A 20,668-nucleotide genomic window follows, 5' to 3' on the forward strand; every position below is an offset into this window, starting at 1 on the left:
CCACGAGGAGGTCCCCCTGGCAATCCTGACCCGAGACCTGGCGACCCCTGACCTGGCGACCCCTGACCTGCCTCAAGCCTCCTGGCGACACCTGCAGCCTCAATCCAGAGGACCCCCTCTACCGTGACCAGTGCGGGTAAGAAAATCTGGCGTCCCAAGGCAACCCTGCACCTGACGCCCTACGGCCTTGTGTGCCCAACCCAGCGGTGCCTAACCAACCCTCTACATCCCAACTTACTCCTCGAAGTGGTGGTCACTCCTGGAAGATCCTCGTCCCCAAGCATGCAGTGTTTCTTTGTCCCGGAGAATCTCCATTGAAATCAACAGGGCACCCGACTTCAAAACAGCACCCTGCACCCGGCTGCCCTAGTGCCGCTGAGGGTGCCCCTTTGGTGCTAACTTGCTCGCCAACTTGCCCTGCACTTAACCCTAGGAGCTTTGCTCCCACAACCCCGTGACCTGCTTGCCAGTAGCCACCAACCGGTGTCCCCCTATCCTCCATAGGATAACATTGAGCCTCAACACTCTGCACCCGGCCGCCCAAGTGCCGCTGAGAGTGCAACAACAGTGCATCACTGAACCTGGGAGACCCCTGAGTCTAACCCCAGGACCCTAACTCCAAAGGCCAATTACCTACCTGGAAACCGATTACCTCTTTTTTCTCATAGAATAACATTGACACTTTTTCTCCCAAAACGTTTGTCGACTTTTGAAAACTACAAATATTTCTTAAAAATCAGCCGAATTACCAAAACGCATTTTCTCAACTGTTTTCAGAAAATGTCCCGGTGCTGAATCTAGGCATCCAGCACTGAGTAAGAAAAAGTATCGTTAACATAACTTACCTGCAGTGAATTTCCTCCCATAGAATAACATTGGTGATTCTATGTGAAAAAGTTTCTAAGTGTCAACTTTTGAAATGCAATAATTTTCTTTAAAAATCGTACCTCTAACTGAAACGCATTTATTCACCTGTTTTCAGGAAATGTCCCAGGGCTGAATCTAGGATCCAGCCCTGTGTTAGTGAACGTAATCTGAAAAGTAATTAACTGCACTTTACTTAAAAACCCCATTCATTCAAATGTATTATACCTGCAATGTGTTGCAAACTGCTTACTTAAAACTGTAACCAAAACCAGTGCAAGTTGCACTGCAATTTTGAACTGTGTTCATACAAGTAGTTTACTACTGAAAAGTATTTTTATGCTTACCTGTACCAGGCTTGCTTGGTTCTAGAGATAAAACGGTATACTTTTTATACAAAAACAATTGACCTCAAGTTCAGTTCTTGAGTGTGTGAATTCATTTGCTGACTAAGTGGGTACATCAAATGCTTAACACTGTCCTCTGATACTGCCTTACTGCTCGACCAAGCTTCCACTTTAGAGAGTAAGGTTGTATCTAACTTTAACCTCTGCCAAACTTCTGGAGACCCTTGGACTCTATACACACTGTACCTCACTTTGGTGCAGCATATATAGAGCCAGTTTCTTACACAGGCCAACCCTTCCTCGGTCGATAACTTATCTGGGAGCGGCGGCAAGGTGGTTGGGGTCACAGCTGCACCATGACTACACTCCCAGGCTCTATGATCTCTGGTACAGTTTTGTGCATCGGGTCCTGGTCCCTGGTGCTGCACGGTGCCGGTTGGTGGCAGGTTGACTACTTTGGTCTACCAACTGTCTCAGCAGGCTTCTCAACTGTTGTGTCCCTGTGCTGTGAATAGGAAGCAGTCTCACTGACCCCTGAAGTCTCTTGACTTTGGCTGGGCTATGGAGAAGACGATGACTCGAGCAGGATACAGCAGGCACAATTCCTCTCCTTTGCTAGCCACCAGATTCAGCAGGTGCAGTCCATGCTGGTGCAGCCTCTTTGCTGGTTCTACAGTGCAGCAGGGCAGTCCTCCCTCTGTTCTTTTAGCTTTCCAATCGTGATCTTGAGTTCGGGTGTCAGAGTTGCCCTACTTATGATCAGAAAATGCCGTCAAGGCAGGGTGCGGTTGGTAGCTTATGGGCTACAAGGTTCCCTCCCTCATGATGACCATATCCTGCGAAGTGTGGCATATGGCCATCCCAGGATGGGATGTAGCTTGTAGTTCTATAGATTCAGATGCACCCTCCCACCACCACAGCTGCTAGTTTGTTTTAGATGTGTTCATGTTACTACACATTCCTAATTTTTTTCATTGCAGTTGAACAAACATACTGTCCTGTTTTACTTCACTTGCTCACTTTCACTCCCCATTTGGAAAGCTACTGTAGGATGAGACTTTGTCTGGTGCATTAAGTTTCTGGGAGGGATCATGAGTCTCCTCAAAACCGAAACTCCTACTTTGAATAAAACATTTGCTCTCAACACTAGATGGCAGGAGTGTGTAAAACATGTGAATCTGATACAGACATCTAGCCGCAGATTACTTAAATTGTGAATTTCTTAACTTGTGCATTCTCGCCAGCCGTCAGACTGGATCCGGATAAGTTTTCATAGCAGTACCTAGGCGTTGCTTGGTTTGTATGACGTCAGCTCCGAATATGACGTCACTGGAGCCATGAAAGATCCCCTCTGGCGCGCTGTTGTCAATTTCTGTTTTTTTCCGCGCTGCATGCGAATCTGAAGTAGCGTATCTCTAGCCATTTTTCGGCCTTCTGTGACGAACTTCTCTAGTCTGAAACACTGAGCTAAATTCCCATGCCCTCTGGGTTTGTCTTGTGGGTCCTGTACTCACCAGATGTCTGGTACGAACCCGCATTCTATCTGTGTGTGGTACTTGGACGAGCATCATGACTCTGACAATTGTGATGCCTGCCAGTGGTTGAAGCCGAAGGCGGTGCAGGATTGGTGCATGAAACTTCTGAAGGCGCAGTTGTTGGGGGCTTCCAGATCTTCACGGCGTCTGTCATCCTCCCTGTCCAGGGGTAGTTCCCATGAGCACCGTTCTTTACCCCGTGGTTAACGGCAGCAGTCCCAGTTTCCGGCCACATCTCATGGTAAGCGGCGTCGTTAGAGATCGAAGTCCTGGCCCTCTCTGGCTCTTTCGACTCGCAATGTGGATTGTGGAGACACTTCCTGTCCAGCATCACTCCTGGGCCTCACAGCTTTTCCTCGAGCCAGGGCAACCTGGAACCAGATGCAGCAGTACTACAAGGCTCATTGTCTTTGGGCCCTCGTCTCCCTCTGGAGTGCCTGCGGGCCCCAAGGAGGTCATGGGCACAGTAACTGCATCAACGCAGGCGGGCTCGCCCTCAGTGGCAGTTCCAGTCTCGGACACACAGGCGTCTGTGCATGTTTTTTCGGGGTTTCCACTAGTGTTGTCGGTTGCCACCAACGTGATGCTAGTCGCCCCATTGGTGCCTATTTCTATGGTGCCGGAAGACTCCGAGCTGGCATCCTTGCACAATATGACTGTGTACTTCGTCGGGTAAGTTTTGCCTCTGCTACTTGCATCTGCGCTAACATCGACCAACACCTTTCCTCCTTCCCATATGGACATCAGTACGGCACAGCGCGTGGCACCGTTTGACGTCGTTTATGTAGCCTTTTTTTTGGCCCCGAAGGGATTCTGTGGATGTTTCACAGGACCAGTTGAGGGAAGAACGTGAAGGGATTGTCCCCTTGGAGCAGCCATTGCTTGTGGCTCCTATGTTGGACAGCTAGATTGCTGAACTGGGTGAAGCGAGCTGGCTAGATTCATCCCTTGCTTCCTCTCTGTTATCGTCTCCTGGCTTTGCCTTGAAAGCCAGTTCGTCTTAAATCTAACTCTACCTACAGTGGCGAAGGCTACAGACCCTCTTAATGAGGTCGTTCATCCCGGCTAGTCGGGGTTGAACCAATACTCCACTTTTGTGCTGCACTTTCTAATATTTTATTGGGGGCATGGGCAAAACCTTAGTCGGGTGTACCAGTGGACCTAACTATTGCCCACAAATACTGCCCTGCCCCAGGGGACCCCACTTGCCTTATTCGACAGCTCACCCTGCAGCTTTGTGATCCAAGTTTTTACGGTGTCTCCTGAGATGGAGAACCTTTCTCATCCCCTCCCTCCCCCCCCCCCCCCATTGACAGTCCAGGAAGCAGGATTCTTGGGGAAAATTTGCATTTTCCTTCTCTAGTGCGGATTTACGCTCCGCCAACACAATTTGTGTCCTCGGACCCTTTCTCCATGCTCTGTGGGACTCCTTGGCACAACTTTTACCGTTGTTCCCAGAGGCTAACCAGGGCGAGTTGAACCAGTTGATTTTAGATGGTTGCAAGGCGGCCAACTGCTAATCAGTTGTGGAATGTATTCCACCGATTCCATTGGTCGAGCTAGAACGTCTGCTGTGGCATTGCACTGGCACCCTTGGCTTCGGGTGTATGGATTTTCAGAAGTTCTCCTGTCAGCCTTGCTTGGCAGGCCATTTGATGAGGTTCATTTGTTTGGAACACAAGCAGATGCAGCCTTACGTAGGTTTAGGGCCGGTGGAGTTCTTTGGATTTGGCTGTTGTGTGAAATCCTTATCACGCGATTTCCTTTATCCTTATGTGAGATTTGCCACTTGGGCTTATTGCTTGTTTCTTGGTTGCAGTTCTTTTGGCAGCGTCTTATCCCCCCCATGGAGGTCTATCATGTATCAATGGTAAGCAGTTTTTGCTCTACACTCCTTGAAAGTGGTTTCCTTCTACTCTTCGATTGTTACAATGGTCAGGTGTGCTTTTTGAGAAGGGTTTTCTTCCCGTATTATCCCAGGCTAAACTTCGCCCTTCGATAGATCGTTTTTCCCCTGTTGTCTATTTCTACCATGTGGATATGGTCACGCACACTAGTATTGCACTATGCCACCTCCTCTGGCTAGAGGTAAGATTGGCGATTTTCGTGTGGACTTGTTGCTCCTAAGCTTTGACATTCAATGGTGCTGCGTGGTGCCTCTGGTGGTACAGGCACCCCCAAGCCAGGGGTTCAAATTCCTCTGACGTTGGGAAATATACAGCATAGCCCAGGTATCTAACTGTCCTCACCGCTGCGGACGCTCAGCAGGGTCGGTCTGGTTGCATTTGATTATGTAATGGCATACGTTTTCCTGTTTTCCTTCTGCCCCACCTCATGGCCATTACGTGATCGGTTATCCTTCTCTCACGGTTGTTGTGTGACCTGTTATCCTTGCCTCCCGGCTATTGTGTGATCGGTTCTCCTTGCCTCCCGGCTGTTGATCGGTCCTTGTATGAACCTATGTTCTATATGTATATCATGTTCCATGGTTGCCCCTCCGGTGGTGATTGCTTCCCTCAGCTGTCTTGTGGGAGTCTTTCTCCTGGATATTCCGTTGGGTGATTCTGAAACACTCAGTCATACCTTCTTGTTGACCTCCTAGGTGTAGGTATTGGTACGCGCTTTTGGACAAGCCAACTCATGTTTTGCCCTTGTGGAGTACGTTCCTTTTGAGTTTCTTCTAGCGGGCAATGTTGTCTTGTGTTCTAGCCCTGCTCTGTTCTAAGAGAGTCATTCCCACCTCCAGCCCCCTGCCCCTTTTTCACTTTCTATCGCTAGGACTCTGGGCGTTCTCAGTGTTCCTTGAGCGTTGCATAGGTATATTGCTAGGACATTGTTCAGTTTTTCATATTTCCATTTATGCACTTTGGATATATTTTGTTACGCAGGCCTTTCAGCCGTGTGGTGTCCATCCTTTTTAGTATCCTGATATAAAAAAAATTATAAATAACAAAAAAAGTGAGAGGAACAGGAGAAAAGGACACAGGATGGAGCATTCTCCATTATAGTACTCCTACTTCTTCGTTTGGTGTATGCATCCTTTTGTCGGATAGGATAGGATGAGGATTTATAAAGCACACTAATACCCGAAGGTGCCAAGGCGTGGACGGTAGAGAAGAAGAGAGGAGAATGACGGGCTGCTGAGTAAACTGAGAAAAGCCAAGTCTTCGGCAGTTATTTGAATACCGGAAGTGATTCTACCTGGGAAATCGAGAAGGGTAGAGTATTCCAAAGTTTTGCAGCCGCCACCGAAAAGGAACGGCCGCCCCATCTGGCTTTGCGGACCCTAGGGATGATCAATTTTCTCTGGGAGGAAGATCTCCGAAACCTCCCAGGCATATACCATTCAAACATGGTTTTCAGCTGGTGTGAACCTTTATTATGCTGGGCATTGTGAAACGTACACAGGGCTTTGAAGGAGATTCGCTTGCTAATAGGGAGCCTGTGCAGAGTGCAAAGCCCCTCCTTTGCTGAGTTCCTTTTAGGGATATTAAGGATCAGCCTGGCAGCCGTGTTTTGTACAACCTGATGCCTGTTCAGGGAGCCCGTACTAATATTCAGATACAGGGCATTACAGTGGTCAAGCTGGGAGGTAACTAGTTCACTGATCGTGGGCCGATGGAGTGCTGATGGAATATATACGGGAGCACCTTTCTGAGAGTCTTCAAAATGTAAGAGCAAGTGCTGACAGTGCAACTGACATGAGCCTCAAAGGTCAGGCCCACGTAAAAAATAACCCCCACATTTTTGACGGTCTTAGCAGGAACAGGAAGGGACCACAATCTCCTGGCCACCAGGCATTCATCCAGATTGAAGTCTGAGGACCAAAAACTAGGACCTCCGTTTTTTCCGCATTGATCTTAAGGGAGTTATTCTGCATTCATCTCATAATGCTGGGCCATGCACTGGTTACATTTCCCGGCGACCAACTGCAGATCATGAGAGATGGATACAATGATCTGCATTTTGTCAGCGTAGGAAAACACCTGCAACCCAAAAGACCTGACCAGCTTGGCCAATGGGGACACATACACATTAAAGAGGGTGGGGTTCGGGGATGAGCCCTGGGGAACGCCACATGGTAGGCCAAAAGCCTTAGATCTGAAACCCCCAGATCTAACAACATTAGTTCTCTGTCAGCAACGAGTGGAGGACCTGCAGGGTTTTTCCCGAGATTCCCACCTCTTTCAGACGTTGAACCATCCGAGCAGGAGAGACGGTGTCGAAAGCCACCGACAGATCGAGCATAATCAGCACTGCCAAACCACCCTGGTCGACCTGCATGCAGATGTGATCAGTGGCAGCAATAAGGGCGGATTCAGTGCTGTAGTTGGCGCGGATACCGTTTTGAGACTGATAGAGCTCATGGGAATCCAAGTGATTCATCATTCTCGAGTATTTTTGCGGGTGCAGGAAGAAGAGAGAGAGGGCGAAGATTTCAGTTCAGAGGGGTCAGCATTGGGTTTCTTGAGCAGGGGTGTAACAATTACCTCTTTCCAAGCTTCCGGATAGCAGTCGGAACAGAGGATGTTGTTAAACACCTTGCAAAGAAAGTCTGCAATCGGGTTGGGGACCATCTTGAGAGTGAGGGGCGTGCAAGGGTCAGAGAGAGAGACGGACTTGAGGCCCATAAGAAGAGCCAGAGTTTGTTGAACAGTGATCTGGGGAAAAGTTGCTAGAGTAGCAGGGGGACTCCCCATCATTTGGTCCTGCATTACCTCCTCGCCCTCTAATGCTGCCATTTACGTATGGTTGAGCTCCCTTAAGATTTTAAGGACCTCGCCCTCGAAGTGGGTAGCTATTCTATCAGAGAGATCTTGAGAGGGGGGCAATGCTTGCGTCCCAGAAGGTTCGGAGATCTCCTTGATCACCTTGAAGAGCATGCTAGAGGAATTGTCTGCAGCGAGGATCTTATTAGTGAGCTTTAGCTTGAAAGATAGCATGCTTATACTTCTGTAGCAAAGCTTTCTGCTTGGTTTTCTCCCTAATACAAGGGTCTAGCCACCATCTTTGTTCTTGCCTGTGACATTCCCTTCTGAGTGATCCAAGTTTGCTTGAAAACAAGGGTGACGTAGGTTTGGCTCTCTTAAAGGTGCGATCTTTAAAAGGAGCAGCAATATCTAAGGCTTGAGTAATCCAATTGTGAAAGCCCTCTACCGTAGGAGGGAAGGGACTGTACCTCCCAGCCCCAGCCGAGGCCAGAGCCGGAAGCTTGCTCAATCCCCTGTAGCAGATGTGCCTTGGGGTGATGCTGTCCTCCACAATAGTGAAGGGATTCTTACTGACCATAAACAAAATCAGCGAGTGGTTCGACCCAGCTTAGTGGCTGTACATCTTCAATCATTAAAGTGCAATGATTGGTGAAAATGCCATCTAAGATCTGGCCAGCGTTATGGATGGGGGATTGAACAAGTTGCTCAAAGCCCAAAGATGACATAAGTTGCAGGAGGTACCATGAGTCAGTGTCCTACTCAAGGTGGTAGTTAAAGTCTCCGAGAATGGTGGTATGAGAAGTAGTGACAAGTGGCTCTAAAATTTTGCACCAAGATTCCAAAAACCCGGGTCTAGGGCCCCGAAGACGGTACATTAGTAGCCCGGTAAAAGTGTGATTTTTTTTTTTTTTTTTTTGGACAACAAAATCCTGAAAGAGGCAGCTTCCACGGGAGAAGCTAAGTCCCTTTCCACCATGGTTAGGGTGTATTGAAAAGAGTCGCGGGCCACCAGGGCGAGAGACTCCCCTCTATTCCCCCCTACCCCCCCTTCGCGGTCACATCTGAGGATAGTATATCCAGGGGGAACATCATCCACCAGGTCCGGGCCCGAGTTCTTATTGGCTCATGTCTCCGTAACAGAGACAATCCAGATTATTCGTCTGGATACTCAATGCAATTTCTTTCTTGTGTTTAATCATTGAGCGGGCATTCAGCAGTGCCACTTTAATAGCCCTAGGTTTATGACCTGGGGGAATGTTAGTCCTGACAGTAGATTTGTCACTCCCCGTTGCTTGGGGCGCTCTATTGGGGCCGGACCTAGACACCAGTTCATTGGTAAGTCTGAGGTTGCAATGAAGAAAATGTGCTGGGCCTCCCTAAGAGGGGTCTAGTATGACCGCACATTTCCTTAGATGGCATTTGGGATGTAACTCTAGGAGCTCTGCCCTGGAGTAGGGTCTAACCTGTTGCCCCTGTTACCTTGGGAGAACCGGGCAGAGTGCCTGGCCCCTGGTGCCATCCAGGCGCGGATGGGCGCAGACGGGCTTGCCTTGGGTGCCCCTTCGTCATGGTTGCGTGCCCGGTGTTGTGCTGGCATTGAATGCCCTGACCCGGAAGCGTATGCAAGACTGGACCGACAACCTCCGAAAATGGCGGGCACCCGGTAGCAAGTTCCAGTGCAGGGAGGCCTCTCCGCGCAATCGGGGAAAACCCGCGGCGGACTGGAGAGACCCTGAGGGAACTGAAGATAGAAGTAGGACCCAGAGGTGCTAGCTAGAATACCCCAGGAAAGCAACTGAAGCTGATGAGGATACACACCCACAGTAAGTGGAGGGAAAAGGGTCCCTGAATACCCCCGATAGAAGAACAGTGTGAAAAAAATAATGAAGAAAGCACAAGCTAAAAATGGTTAAAAACAGCAAGCACGCTAAGGCAGGATTAAAATTGAGTCAAATTATTGCCAATTAGGGCCTTCCCCTTGGGTTTAGGGTGTTTGTGTCTGGTGGGCCTTCTTCTGTTGCTCTTAGCAGGGCAGGAGCCTCATGTGTTCTTTCGTACCCATTTTAGTGTACTTTGGGGTACACATAAGGTATTCGGTCAGGTGATTTTGTGTAGGATTTTGCTTCTTTTCCCTCGTCTCAGTTTTCCCTTGCCAGGGTTATCTGTTCCTCTTTTTTTGGCCCTTGGTCTTTCTTTTCCACCTGGCGGTGGGGGACTTAATTCATTTGGTTGTGCTTGAACGGGTCCATTCGAACTTTTCTTAATATCTTAGTTTTTCTTACCACTTAGTGGTTTGCTTTGGCTCAGCTAGTGGCCACGTTCTTTCATCCAAGATAGATGGCATCCTCTGCTTAGTTGGTCTGGTGGCTCAGTCCTCTATAGTATACATTGTAGTCTCCTCTACCCCTCCTAGTGGTCATGCACCCACGTTCCAGTGGGGCTAATTAGCCGTTCATTTAATTGGATCTATGCTTATCTTCCTTGGAGTTGAGTTACAACGGGCGTCTGTACTTCGGTACCACTATGCCTAAGGAAACTTGCTCCTTACTCTTGGTGCATGTTACTTTCTTGCATTTTTGTTGTGGTCGTTACCACCTTAAAAGAGAAGTCTCTCTTTCTCCCACCGAAGTGTGGCCGATCTTTAATCTCGGTCAGCCGATCCTCCTAGACCTATTGTGGGATTGGTTTGCAGAACCTCCTCCGAGAGACTATGGTATCTAATTCACAACCTAAGGAATCTGTGGTTAGATGTCTCTATTAGACGAACAAGTTTCTTAACTTTTGGTAATGATGTATCTGGTAGAGACCTAGTCTAGCCGCAGAGTCCTTAACGCCCCGGCCATCCTGCCCGCTCTGCGAATGACCGCGAGGTCTTGTCTTGGTGTTCAGTTCACTTATTTTTTGATTGAGTGACCTTTGCCGTTGCAATGGTCCTCTCTATTTCCTTATTCTGCTTCTGTTGTAGTGAGGTTTTCCAGATCCACTGGTATGGTCTCAGTAACCTTATATGGAGTTCTCGAACACCCTTTTCTCTTGGCATATGGTCATAGGAGTAGGTGATTTTTCTTGTTTACTGTCATGCGCCTCTTCGCAGCGTTTTATGACTTGTGCTTCATTGACGTTTTGGCCTTTTCCTCAAGGGTCTTCTGGTATTATACCTTTTTTTTTACCCTTTTTCGTTTGTTATGAAGATTTTGTCCTCTTTTTTTTTTAGCACACATTCTACAGTCAGTTTCTGCGTTCCATGCGGAAGTTCATCGAAGAAGCTGGCATCAGCGCACCATAGGGGACTTGCATGGCTCCACCGACTGCATATCCAGAGCAGATGTCAAAACGAGGCCATAAGGTGCTGCCCCCCGGTAATCTGCTCCTAGACTATGTCTCTACCAGATGCATCATTACAGAAGGTAAGTAACTTGTTCATCTACAGCAGTGTAAGCTACAAATAGATGGTTATTGGTAAGTTACATTTTCTATAGTATTGCTTATCTCCCTGACTCCTGGTCTGGACAGTAAGATTTTCCACCACAATTTGACTGAGTTTGTCCGACTTTGAAATATAAGTCAGGGCCTTATAAGTAGTTAGTCAATTTGTTGAATTGCCAAATTTTCTGCTTCCGAAATGCTTTTGCCAACAAATAAAAATGTTTGTACCTATGGTGTCTGTCATACCCCAAATTGTTCTAAACTGATACTGCAAAAGGGATTTTTCCATTAATAAAGACAATCTGATGACCGGGAGCGCTAGGTGGCGCCTGACCGGCATGGCTGCTCTGCCGTGAGGCTCCGGCTGTAAGACCCCGCCGATCCTTTCTTCCTCGCCTGATCCTGCCCTGGCCGGCTGATTTCATCAGTTTTGGGGCCCGGGCCCGCCTGGCTGTTCCTGGTGCGAGTTTGGGGCGCGACCGCCCCCCCCGGAGCTGTGATTGCTGCCTGTTATCGGCGCCCGGCGGGAGGCGGCTTTGATCCCTGACGCTGGGTGCGGGCGCGCAGCTACTCGAGACCGCGGCACCCACGAGGGTGCTGGGCCTGGGAATCCTGGAGGCCCGGTGAGATCGTCGCTGCGGCAGTGGCGGCCCCCCCCTCGGTCGGGCCCCGACCTGGGATCCTGTGGCTGGCGGCGAGGTGCTGTGGGGCCCATTCCGGGCTGTGGTGCCGGACGGAAGGCCGGGCGGTGAGTGGGGCACTCCCTGGTGGGACGACCTGAGCTGCTGTGGGGCTGGAGGTGGTGGGGGCCCTCCCCTTCGGGCCGGGTGTCGACGGCCGGGGCCCGGTCTCCCCCCACCAACGCTGCTGGACCTGCCCTGGTGTCCCGAGGCCTGCGGCGGCGAGCTGGTGCTCCGGCTGGGTGCTGTCCTGCCTCGCGGCTGCAGCCCGAGGCCCCCTGGCATGCTGTGCTGGGACCCCCCCCCGAGCGGAGCCTGAGAGCAGGAATAGGCGGTGAGTGCGGCGGCGGAGGATCGCTTCACCGGGGCGGCTGCGGGGGTCGGGGGCGGAGGGGAGACCCCCCCCATCGGGCCGTGCGTCGGCGGCCGGGGAGACCCGTACCCCCGCTCCCCCCCCTCCCTCTCTACAACCTCTCCTCCTGGCTGCGGCGCTGCCCCGGCCCCGCGGCTCAGAGACTGGCCTCCGGTCCCGGGGGTGGAGGGGTCCTCACTGCTTCGGGCCGCACATCGGCGGTCGGGGGGTGTCGCTGCTGTTTCCTCCCCCCCCCCCCTCATCGTCGTTTGGGGCCCCGGATCCAGCAAGTCGACGGGCGACACCGTGCCCCCCCCCTGGGGGTGGCGGAGGGACCGCTCGGGCGAGGTGTCCCCCCTGGAGAGGTGGGCTATGCCCCGGAGGGCTGGCCCTGGCGATTCCCGGCGGCGGTGCCCTTGAGGAACGACCCGCCGCCCGGGGACTGTGGGCTGCGCTGCTGGACCTTGCTTCGCTGAGAGAGGCTCGCGGCCACGACTGAGGCGAGGGATCGGACTCGTTGCCCCGCTGGGGACCCCGCCGGAGGCTGACCGCTGGGGCTGGCCGTGTCGGGCCCTGTCCGGCCGCGGGTTCCCCCCGCCGCCCCCGTGCTGGGCTCCTGTCCGCTCGAGCACCCCCTGACGCTCTGCGGGTGTGACGTTCGCTCGTTGCCCTGATTCACGGACGGCCGCCACAGATATGGGCAAAGACAAAGCCAACAAGCCAGCGTCCGGGGCCACCCAAACCAGGATGGACAAATTTACGACTACCGACAAGGGGCCCGGCTCCACGGCCGCGCCGGCCCCGGCCCCTGCCACGGACCTTGCTGCCATCCTGCAGGCCATCAACTCCTCCCGCGCCTCCCTCGGGGGCATGGTGGGAGAGGTCAAAGTCGACGTTGCTCTTCTCCGACAGGATCTGCGGAATGCCACCGCCCGCATTTCCGAGGCCGAATCCCGGATCTCCACCGCCGAGGACGACATCCGCCACCTACAGGACCAGGTTCGGGAGTTGACCACCCACTCTAAGGAACTACACCGCCGGGTCGAGGATGCAGAAAATCGCGCCCGGCGCAACAACCTGCGCTTAGTGGGATTTCCGGAGGGAGTTGAATCGGGCCGAGCGGACGACTTCATGGAGCGATGGTTCCGGTCCTGGATGCCGGCGGACAGCCTATCTCCCTCGTTCGTGGTGGAGAGAGCCCACCGCTCCCTGGCCCCCAGGCCCCCAGGTGCGCCTCCCCGGCCGTTCATCCTCAAACTTTTGAACTTCCGCGACCGGGACGCCATCCTCCGCGAGGCCCGCTGCCAGGGCGCCCTCCATTACCAGAACCACAAAATCATGATATTTCCGGACTACACCCGCGAAGTCCAAGAGCAACGCCGCTCCTACACGGAAGTGAAACAAAAGATGCGCTCTCTGGGACTCCAGTATCAGCTCCAGTTCCCGGCCCGCCTCCGGGTCGTCTTCCAGCACAAGACTTTGTTCTTCGATACCCCGCGGGCGGCCTGGGCCTGGTTGACGGAGGAGCACCCCCTGCAGTGCTCTGGACGCGGCTCGCCTATGGGTATGCGGGGGGGACGAGGAAGGCCCCGGACATCGAAGACCCGTCGGCGGCACCGCACGTTACCCCGGGAGCGCACAGCGGAGGAGGTGATCACCACGCGCTCTGGGAGAAGGTCACGCCGAGGGTCGAGAGCCTCCTCTGCCTCCTCTGCCGCACACGCCAGTCCCGGGGCAGATGGACGGCGGACCGTGCCGCCCCGGCCCACAGGCCCTGCAACTCAGCCGGTCGAATTGGTGGACTCTTCGGACCTCTCTCGCAGCCCCAACATTTGACTCTCTTTGCTTCCTTTGGGGGAGGGGGGGCTGGGGATGCCTGGACGGGGATGGGATGCTCCGTTATCAGTGTTGCTCTTGGCCAGGGCAGGTAACTCAGGTTTGAATTTATCGGTATCAGGGGTCCACTAGCGCTCAAGCCCAAGCGTTTTAGCTTGGTGGTTCTTCCATTTGGTTCGGGCGACAGATGCTTCCGTTTTCGAAGTGTAGGGTGGGGGGGGGGGGGGTTTGGGGTTGTTTCTTCCCCGTTGTGAAGACTTTGTTGGTGGGGGATGACTCCCTCTTAATTGTTGTACTAAGGCATCATGTGCTGTTTGGTTTGCTCTCCTGCCCGATGTCCCGTTGTCCTTCCTCTCTGGGGGCCTGCTCAGCCGCGCCCCTACTGGCCCCCTCTCCTGTCCTAGACCATGGCTGACCCGCCTGTCCCTAGGGCCGCCATGCGCATACTATCCTGGAACGTCAATGGTCTTCTGGACCGTTTCAAACGTATGGCGGTCCTCAAATACGCGCAACGTGCTGAGATCGATGTCCTCCTCCTCCAGGAGACTCACCTGTTGGGTAACAACTGCCCCTTCCTTGGCCGCTACGGTTATGACAGGGTATGGCACTCCGGTTTTGCACGGGGATCCCGAGGGGTGGCCATTTTGCTCCGCAAGTCCTTCCCCTTTGTCCTGTCCCGGGTGCATTTGGACCCCCAAGGTATGGTAGTGGTGGTTTCTGGCAATCTGGAGGGGCGACCCCTTACCCTGATGTCCCTTTATGCGGCGCCATCCCTCTTGCAGTCGGCCCTCTCCCACGCGGCGGGTCTCCTCCCGACACTTCCGGCGGGCTCCCTCATTCTCGGCGGAGATTTCAACGCCGTCTACTCGCCTCCCCTGGACTCGACGGGCCCGGTCTCCCTGTCCCGCGTCGCCCGCGCAAAACAGCTCTCATCCTGGGCTGAATCGCAGGGCCTCTGCGATGTCTGGCGGATCTGGCACCCACAGGCACGCCAATACACCCACACATCGGCGGCCCATAACTCCCATGCCCGGATCGACCTCATCTTCGTACCATCCACCGACTGCGCGGGGGTGCGAGATGTACGCATGCTTCCGAGGGGCCTTTCGGACCACTCGCCTGTGCTCCTCGCTCTTGGTCCCCCACCCCTCTCTGCCCGTCCGATGTGGCGTCTGAACGCCTGGTTCCTCCACGACAAGGCTTTCCGAAAGGCGGTCGGGGGCGAAATCGCCGACTACTACTCCCATAACGAGGGCTCTGTCACCTCCCCTGCCGTCTTGTGGGAGGCCGGCAAGGCGACTGTCCGGGGCGCCGCTAAGGGGCATCTGCAGCGCCAACGGCGGGCCCAATCCCAGAAGCTCGCGGAATGCGAAGCCCAAGCCGTGGAATTAGAGCGCGGTCTGGGGGAGTTGGACGATGCCGCCCGATCTCGTCGATTGGCCTTCCTGCGGGAAGAGATTCGCCTCCATTCCCTGGAGGCGGCGAAGATTCTATGGCGCTCCTCGGTGGCCCGGGTCTACGGGTGGGGAGACAAAAACGGCACTCTTCTCCACCGGCTGGCGACCTATCCCCGGGCGGGACGGATCATTCCGGCCATCGCGGACCCAGCGGGTGGTACTCACACAGCCTCGGTGGCGATAGCCCAGGCGTTCGCTGACTATTACTCCCAGCTATACCGCCACAGGCCGTCCACGCTCTCCCTTGAGGAATTGCTGGGGACGACCGCGGTGACACTTACGCGGTTGCAGCCCGAGGTTTCCGAGACCCTTGATTCGCCGATCGAGCGCAGGAGATCGAGGTGGCCATTGGCCGCTTGGCACCTGGGAAGACCCCGGGACCCGACGGGTTCCCCCAGGAGTACTACGCTCACTATCGTGAGATGCTGGCCCCGAGGCTTCGGGACCTTTTTGCAGCCGTGGTGGAAACGGGCTCGTTCCGGCCCGAGACGGACACGGCAACCATAGTTGCCCTCCCCAAGACTCAGCCTCCCTCGCGGTCCTGCTCCGACTATCGGCCGATATCCCTTATCAACACCGAACTCAAAATCTATGCTACGGTCCTGGCACAGCGGTTGCGCCCGTCGCTTGCCTCCTTGGTCCACCCGGATCAATGCGGCTTTATGCCGGAGCGGGGGACCAGACACTGCCTGCGGCGCCTGCATCTTGCGATGGCGCACCGCGGCCGCCTTTCTCCCTATCTGGCCCTCCTCCTGGTTGACTTTGAAAAGGCCTTCGACTCCGTGGGATGGGCGTACTTGGCCGACGTCCTGGAACGCATGGGTTTCGGCCCCCGGTTCCGTGCCATGGTAGCGGTCCTGTACGCGCACCCGCGGGCCCGGGTGTTGGTCAACGGGGCTCTCTCTCGCCCGTTTCCCATAGGTCGGGGGACGCGCCAGGGTTGTCCGCTCTCGCCCCTCCTTTTTGCGTTGGCCATGGAACCCCTGGCAATGCTGATTCGCGCGGATCCCGTTCTTCGCGGATGGGAATGGCCAGCTGTGGCCCCCGATAAGATTGCCCTATACGCGGACGATGTCCTCCTCTATCTTTCCGACCCAGCGACCTCGGGGCCCCGGGTCCGCCGGATCCTCCATCGGTTTGGCCAGGCGTCGGGTCTCCATCTGAACCCCAAAAAATCTGTTCTAGTCCCGCTACACCCGTCGCGGGAATGTTTCGACTGGCAATCAGATATTCCCCTCCGGAGACTCTCCTTTAAGTACCTGGGGATCTGGGTCACCCTCCTCCCGGAACTCTGCTGGGCACTCAATGTGGCTCCAGTAGTAAACAAAGCCAGATCAGATATGCTCCGGTGGCAGGCCCTCCCTTTGAATCCGCTAGGGAGAGTCGCCTTATATAAGATGATGATCCTCCCCAAGTTTCTTTACATGCTGCAGAACACTCCATGCCCCTTTCCGCGCCCGTGGTTCCGGGACCTGGATAAGATGGTGACCAAATTCCTTTGGGGCGGTGGTCGACCTCGGCTGGCCTTGGACCGCTGCAGGGTCCCCTCCTACGACGGCGGCCTAAGCATGACCAACCTCTACCTCTACTATCTGGCCACCCAACTACTGGTGGTCCACGATTGGTTCTCAGGGGGCTGGGGCGACCCGGCTTATCGACTTGAGGTGAACTGCCTCGGGTTCTCCTCCATCCAAAACATGCTCTATGGCACAACGATCCCCCTGTCGCTCCCCGGCGTCGTGCGGGCTCCCTTTCTCGCGTGGCGTGCGGCCTTGCGACACACCAGATGGTCGGGGACGTCCACGCAACTCACTCCGCTTTGGCACGGGACGTGGCTGCGGGAGGTGGTGGGACTAACGGGCTTTCGGCAGTGGGATCTTCTCGGTATCTCCTGTCTGGGCGATATATGGCGTGGAAGCCGCATGTGTTCCTTCCAGGAGCTTCGGACCCGCTTCTCGCTGCAGCCTTCTCAATTCTACCGCTACCTTCAATTGCGCCACGCGGTTCGGGCTCACGTCCCTCTAGATTCCAGACTGCCTTCCCATAGTCCGCCTGAGGCCCAGGTGATGTTGGGGTATCTTGGGAGGGGGGGGCATATCCCGCATTTATAAATCCCTAATTAACAATACACCGGTGGATTGGAGCGGGCTAAAGCGGCGATGGGAGGCTTGGGTGGGACCCCTGGATGAGGCGGACTGGAGGGACGCCCTTATGGGCCCTCGATCGCTTACCACCTCCGCTAGGCTGCGGCTTATCCAACTTTATTACCTCCACACTGCCTATTTGACCCCGGACCGCCTGTATCGTGCGGGCCTCCGCGCGGACGCCTCTTGCACTCGCTGTGGGGAGGTTCCGGCAGATTTTTTCCACATGGTGTGGTCTTGCCCTCGTCTGGGGGACTACTGGGCAGCGATCGAGGCCGATCTAGCGGAGGTCCTGGGTTGGGAGGTCCCCCACGAGCCTAGAATGGCCCTGCTGGGCATCATGGACGGGATGGACGGGATGGACGGGTCCCGTAATGAGAAGTACTTCCTCACCACTGCCCTTATGGTGGCTAAGAGAGACATAGCGGCAGTGTGGTCACAGCCAGACCCGCCCAGAGTGGCTACCTGGAGTAGAGGGGTGGATTGGTGTGCGGCTCAGGAGCGGTCGCTATACGCTGCACGGGGCTGCCCAAAAAAATTTCGCAAGATATGGGGGAAATGGTTGGGGGGCCTGTTTTGAAGGGTGGGTGCACAGGGGGGGGGACGGGGGATGGGAGGGGGCGGGAGGGTTTTTGCACTTGCCTGTTGATGCTTTCCTGATTGCAGATACTGATGCCTTGTTCACTGCACTGCTGTATATTATTCCTGATATTGTTCTTTATGCCGCAAAACACAATAAAAAGAAGTTTATCAAAAAAAAAATAAAGACAATCTATGAATGATACCAGCGCTTGAGAACCACACGTAAGAGATGAGTTGCTTTGCTTTGGTCCTGTCTCAACCCCCGGGGTATGCAGCTTAATGATGAAAGGAAGCTTGCAGAAAAACTGTACCAATGCTACAATGGGGTAGTTGTTTTTTAATGGATTTATCACATTCAACAATAAGACTTTATTTGTAACATTGCCATTCTCTCTCCTCTGTTATGCTGCTGGTCTCAGAATTGTTTGAAAGCATTAATTGTTCTCTTGAAGCAAGCATGTAATACACATTTGTGTTAACATGGTGGTATTTTAAAGCATTGCATCACTGTTAATCCTTCTCTATAATATTTTACAGGGTCAAGGTACTGACCGTCTGCTCTCAACGGAATCTCATGATGAAGTCACAAATATCCTTCAACAGCCCCTGGCTCTTGGATACTTTGTATCAACTGCCAAAGCAGGACCCCTCCCAGACTGGTTTTGGTCAGCCTGTCCCCAAGCACAAAATCAGTGTCCACTATTTCTTAAGGTATGGTATTCTTTTAACTACTGCAGTAAAGAGTTTAACTAGTGGCTGTAGGTGTTCAAGAGACATCCAATAAAATGTGTTCATTGTGCTGTCAAACATACATTTAGAATGAATGCATTATTATCCATGTGTTGACTAGTTGCTAATACATGTTCTGTGTTTTTAAAATGATCCAACTAAAATATTTCAAATATTACTCGTTCCGTTGCTTGTGAAAAAAATAAATAATTCCAGGTGCCCTACCACATTATAAGTTAACTAAATGTTTTGTGATGGCTGAGGACGGGTTTCATATACTGAAACGGGTACACTGTGACGCATTCTTTTTTTCATGGGACAGATCCACAATGTATTTCAATGATAGTGTCTTGCTATAAATACATTTGTGAGAAAGTGGCTCTGTATATACTGTTCCCCAATAGGTACAGTGTGTACAGAGTCCACAGCCCCCAGAGGTTTGGCAGAGGCTAAAGTTAGATATAACCTTACTCTCTAAAGTGGTAGCTTGGTCGAGCAGTAAGGCAGTATCAGAGGACAGTGTAAAGCATTTGTTGCACACACTCAGTCAGAAAAATGGTTTCACACACTCAATAACTGAACTCTATGCCAATGGTTTATATAAAAAATGTCTGTTTTATTTTAGAACCAACAATAGGTATTGAAATATACTTTCTCAGAATGAGATGCTTTATATAAATACTTTTGCAATATGCAATTGGCTTTTGTAGAAAGTTACAAGTTGTTGCAATAGGCAACACAATTTTAAACACAATAATGCATTGAGTTCAATGGAAGTTTCAAGTTATTTGCAATAGATTACTTTCAGGATTACTTTTGTGATTCCAGGACTGGATCCTAGATTCAGTCCTGGGACAGTACTTAGAAACAAGTGATAAAAGTCGACTTAGTTACTACTAGGATTTTTAAGTAATATTTTGCTATTTTAAAAGTTGACAGAAGAAATTTCATAGAAAACAGTCAATGATTCCCTATGGAACAAAATTCAAGTTGCAGGTATAGTATGTTCTTGTTACTTTTGTAAACCAGTACTGGGTGCCCAGACTCACTACTGGGACCTTTATCCAAAACAGGTAAGTAATTAATTTTTCAGGATTTGTACGATTTAAAGAATATTTTAAGTTTTTAAAACTCCACACTTAGAAGAAATTTCAGAAGAAACCAGTCAATGTTACCCTATGGAGAAAATTGAGTTATGGGCTTTATGGTAAGTACTCGACTGGCAGAGTTAAGGTTCTGGGCATAGACTCAGGGGTCTCCCAGGGTCAGGTAGATACAGTTGTTACACCCTCAGCGGCACAGGGGCAGCCGGGTGCAGAAGAAAGTTAGGCCCAATGTTATCCTATGGGAGGCAGGGGGGTCTTGGTTGGTGGCTGCTGACTAGCAGACCACGCGACTGTGGGAGCTAGGCTCCTGGTCACTTGCTCAGGGCAAATGAGGAAGTAGATAGGTGTAGAGGTTACACTGCTAGGGCCACTCGGGCGGCTGGGTGCAGGGTGCTTTTGAGCCTTCTGGCTTCAGACATGCCTGCACTGTAGACCACTGGAGACCTGGAAAAGAGGGGGCTATGGGGAAGGGAGGGCCGTTTTAACTAGGCAGCCACAATGGTGAATTACTCCCGCTGCACACTGCAAAGCAGAGGTCATGAGAGTGTCTGCTTTTCACGCTGAATCATAAAAAGAAAACTTTACGGGGCTAAAATGCATTTGGGTTCACCTATGTTACTTTTCTGTTTTAAAATTTGAAATGCAGCCTGCTTGTCTTTGGTGTGTCTTTTTTGGATCTTTCTCCTTTCAGTAATGACGTGACAAAAATAAGCAACAAACACATCCAGTATATGAAACAAAAAAACCTCATTGGACAGAAAATATCCTAGTAGAATATTGGCAGCTGAGATGGCTGCTGTAGCCAATGTTCTTGCTTTGACACAAGACAAACAAGTTAAATACATAGACATGCAGGTGAGGAAAGACGGCGACCTGTAGCACGTTGTCCCCAAAAGGC

General features: G+C 52.5%; 1 protein-coding gene across 1 annotated transcript in view; it reads left to right on the forward strand.

Annotated features, from left to right (window-relative positions):
• The window catches only part of MED13 (mediator complex subunit 13), a 1,552,815-nt gene that overhangs the window by 1,403,581 nt on the left and 128,566 nt on the right, over positions 1-20,668 (forward strand). Inside the window, exon 28 of the mRNA XM_085649419.1 lies at positions 18,473-18,646. Coding sequence (XP_085505545.1) covers positions 18,473-18,646 — 174 coding nt within the window. The remainder of the gene's footprint in view (positions 1-18,472; positions 18,647-20,668) is intronic.

Source organism: Triturus cristatus, chromosome 3_2 (genome assembly GCF_964204655.1).
Source record: "Triturus cristatus chromosome 3_2, aTriCri1.1, whole genome shotgun sequence".
Taxonomy (NCBI): domain Eukaryota; kingdom Metazoa; phylum Chordata; class Amphibia; order Caudata; family Salamandridae; genus Triturus; species Triturus cristatus.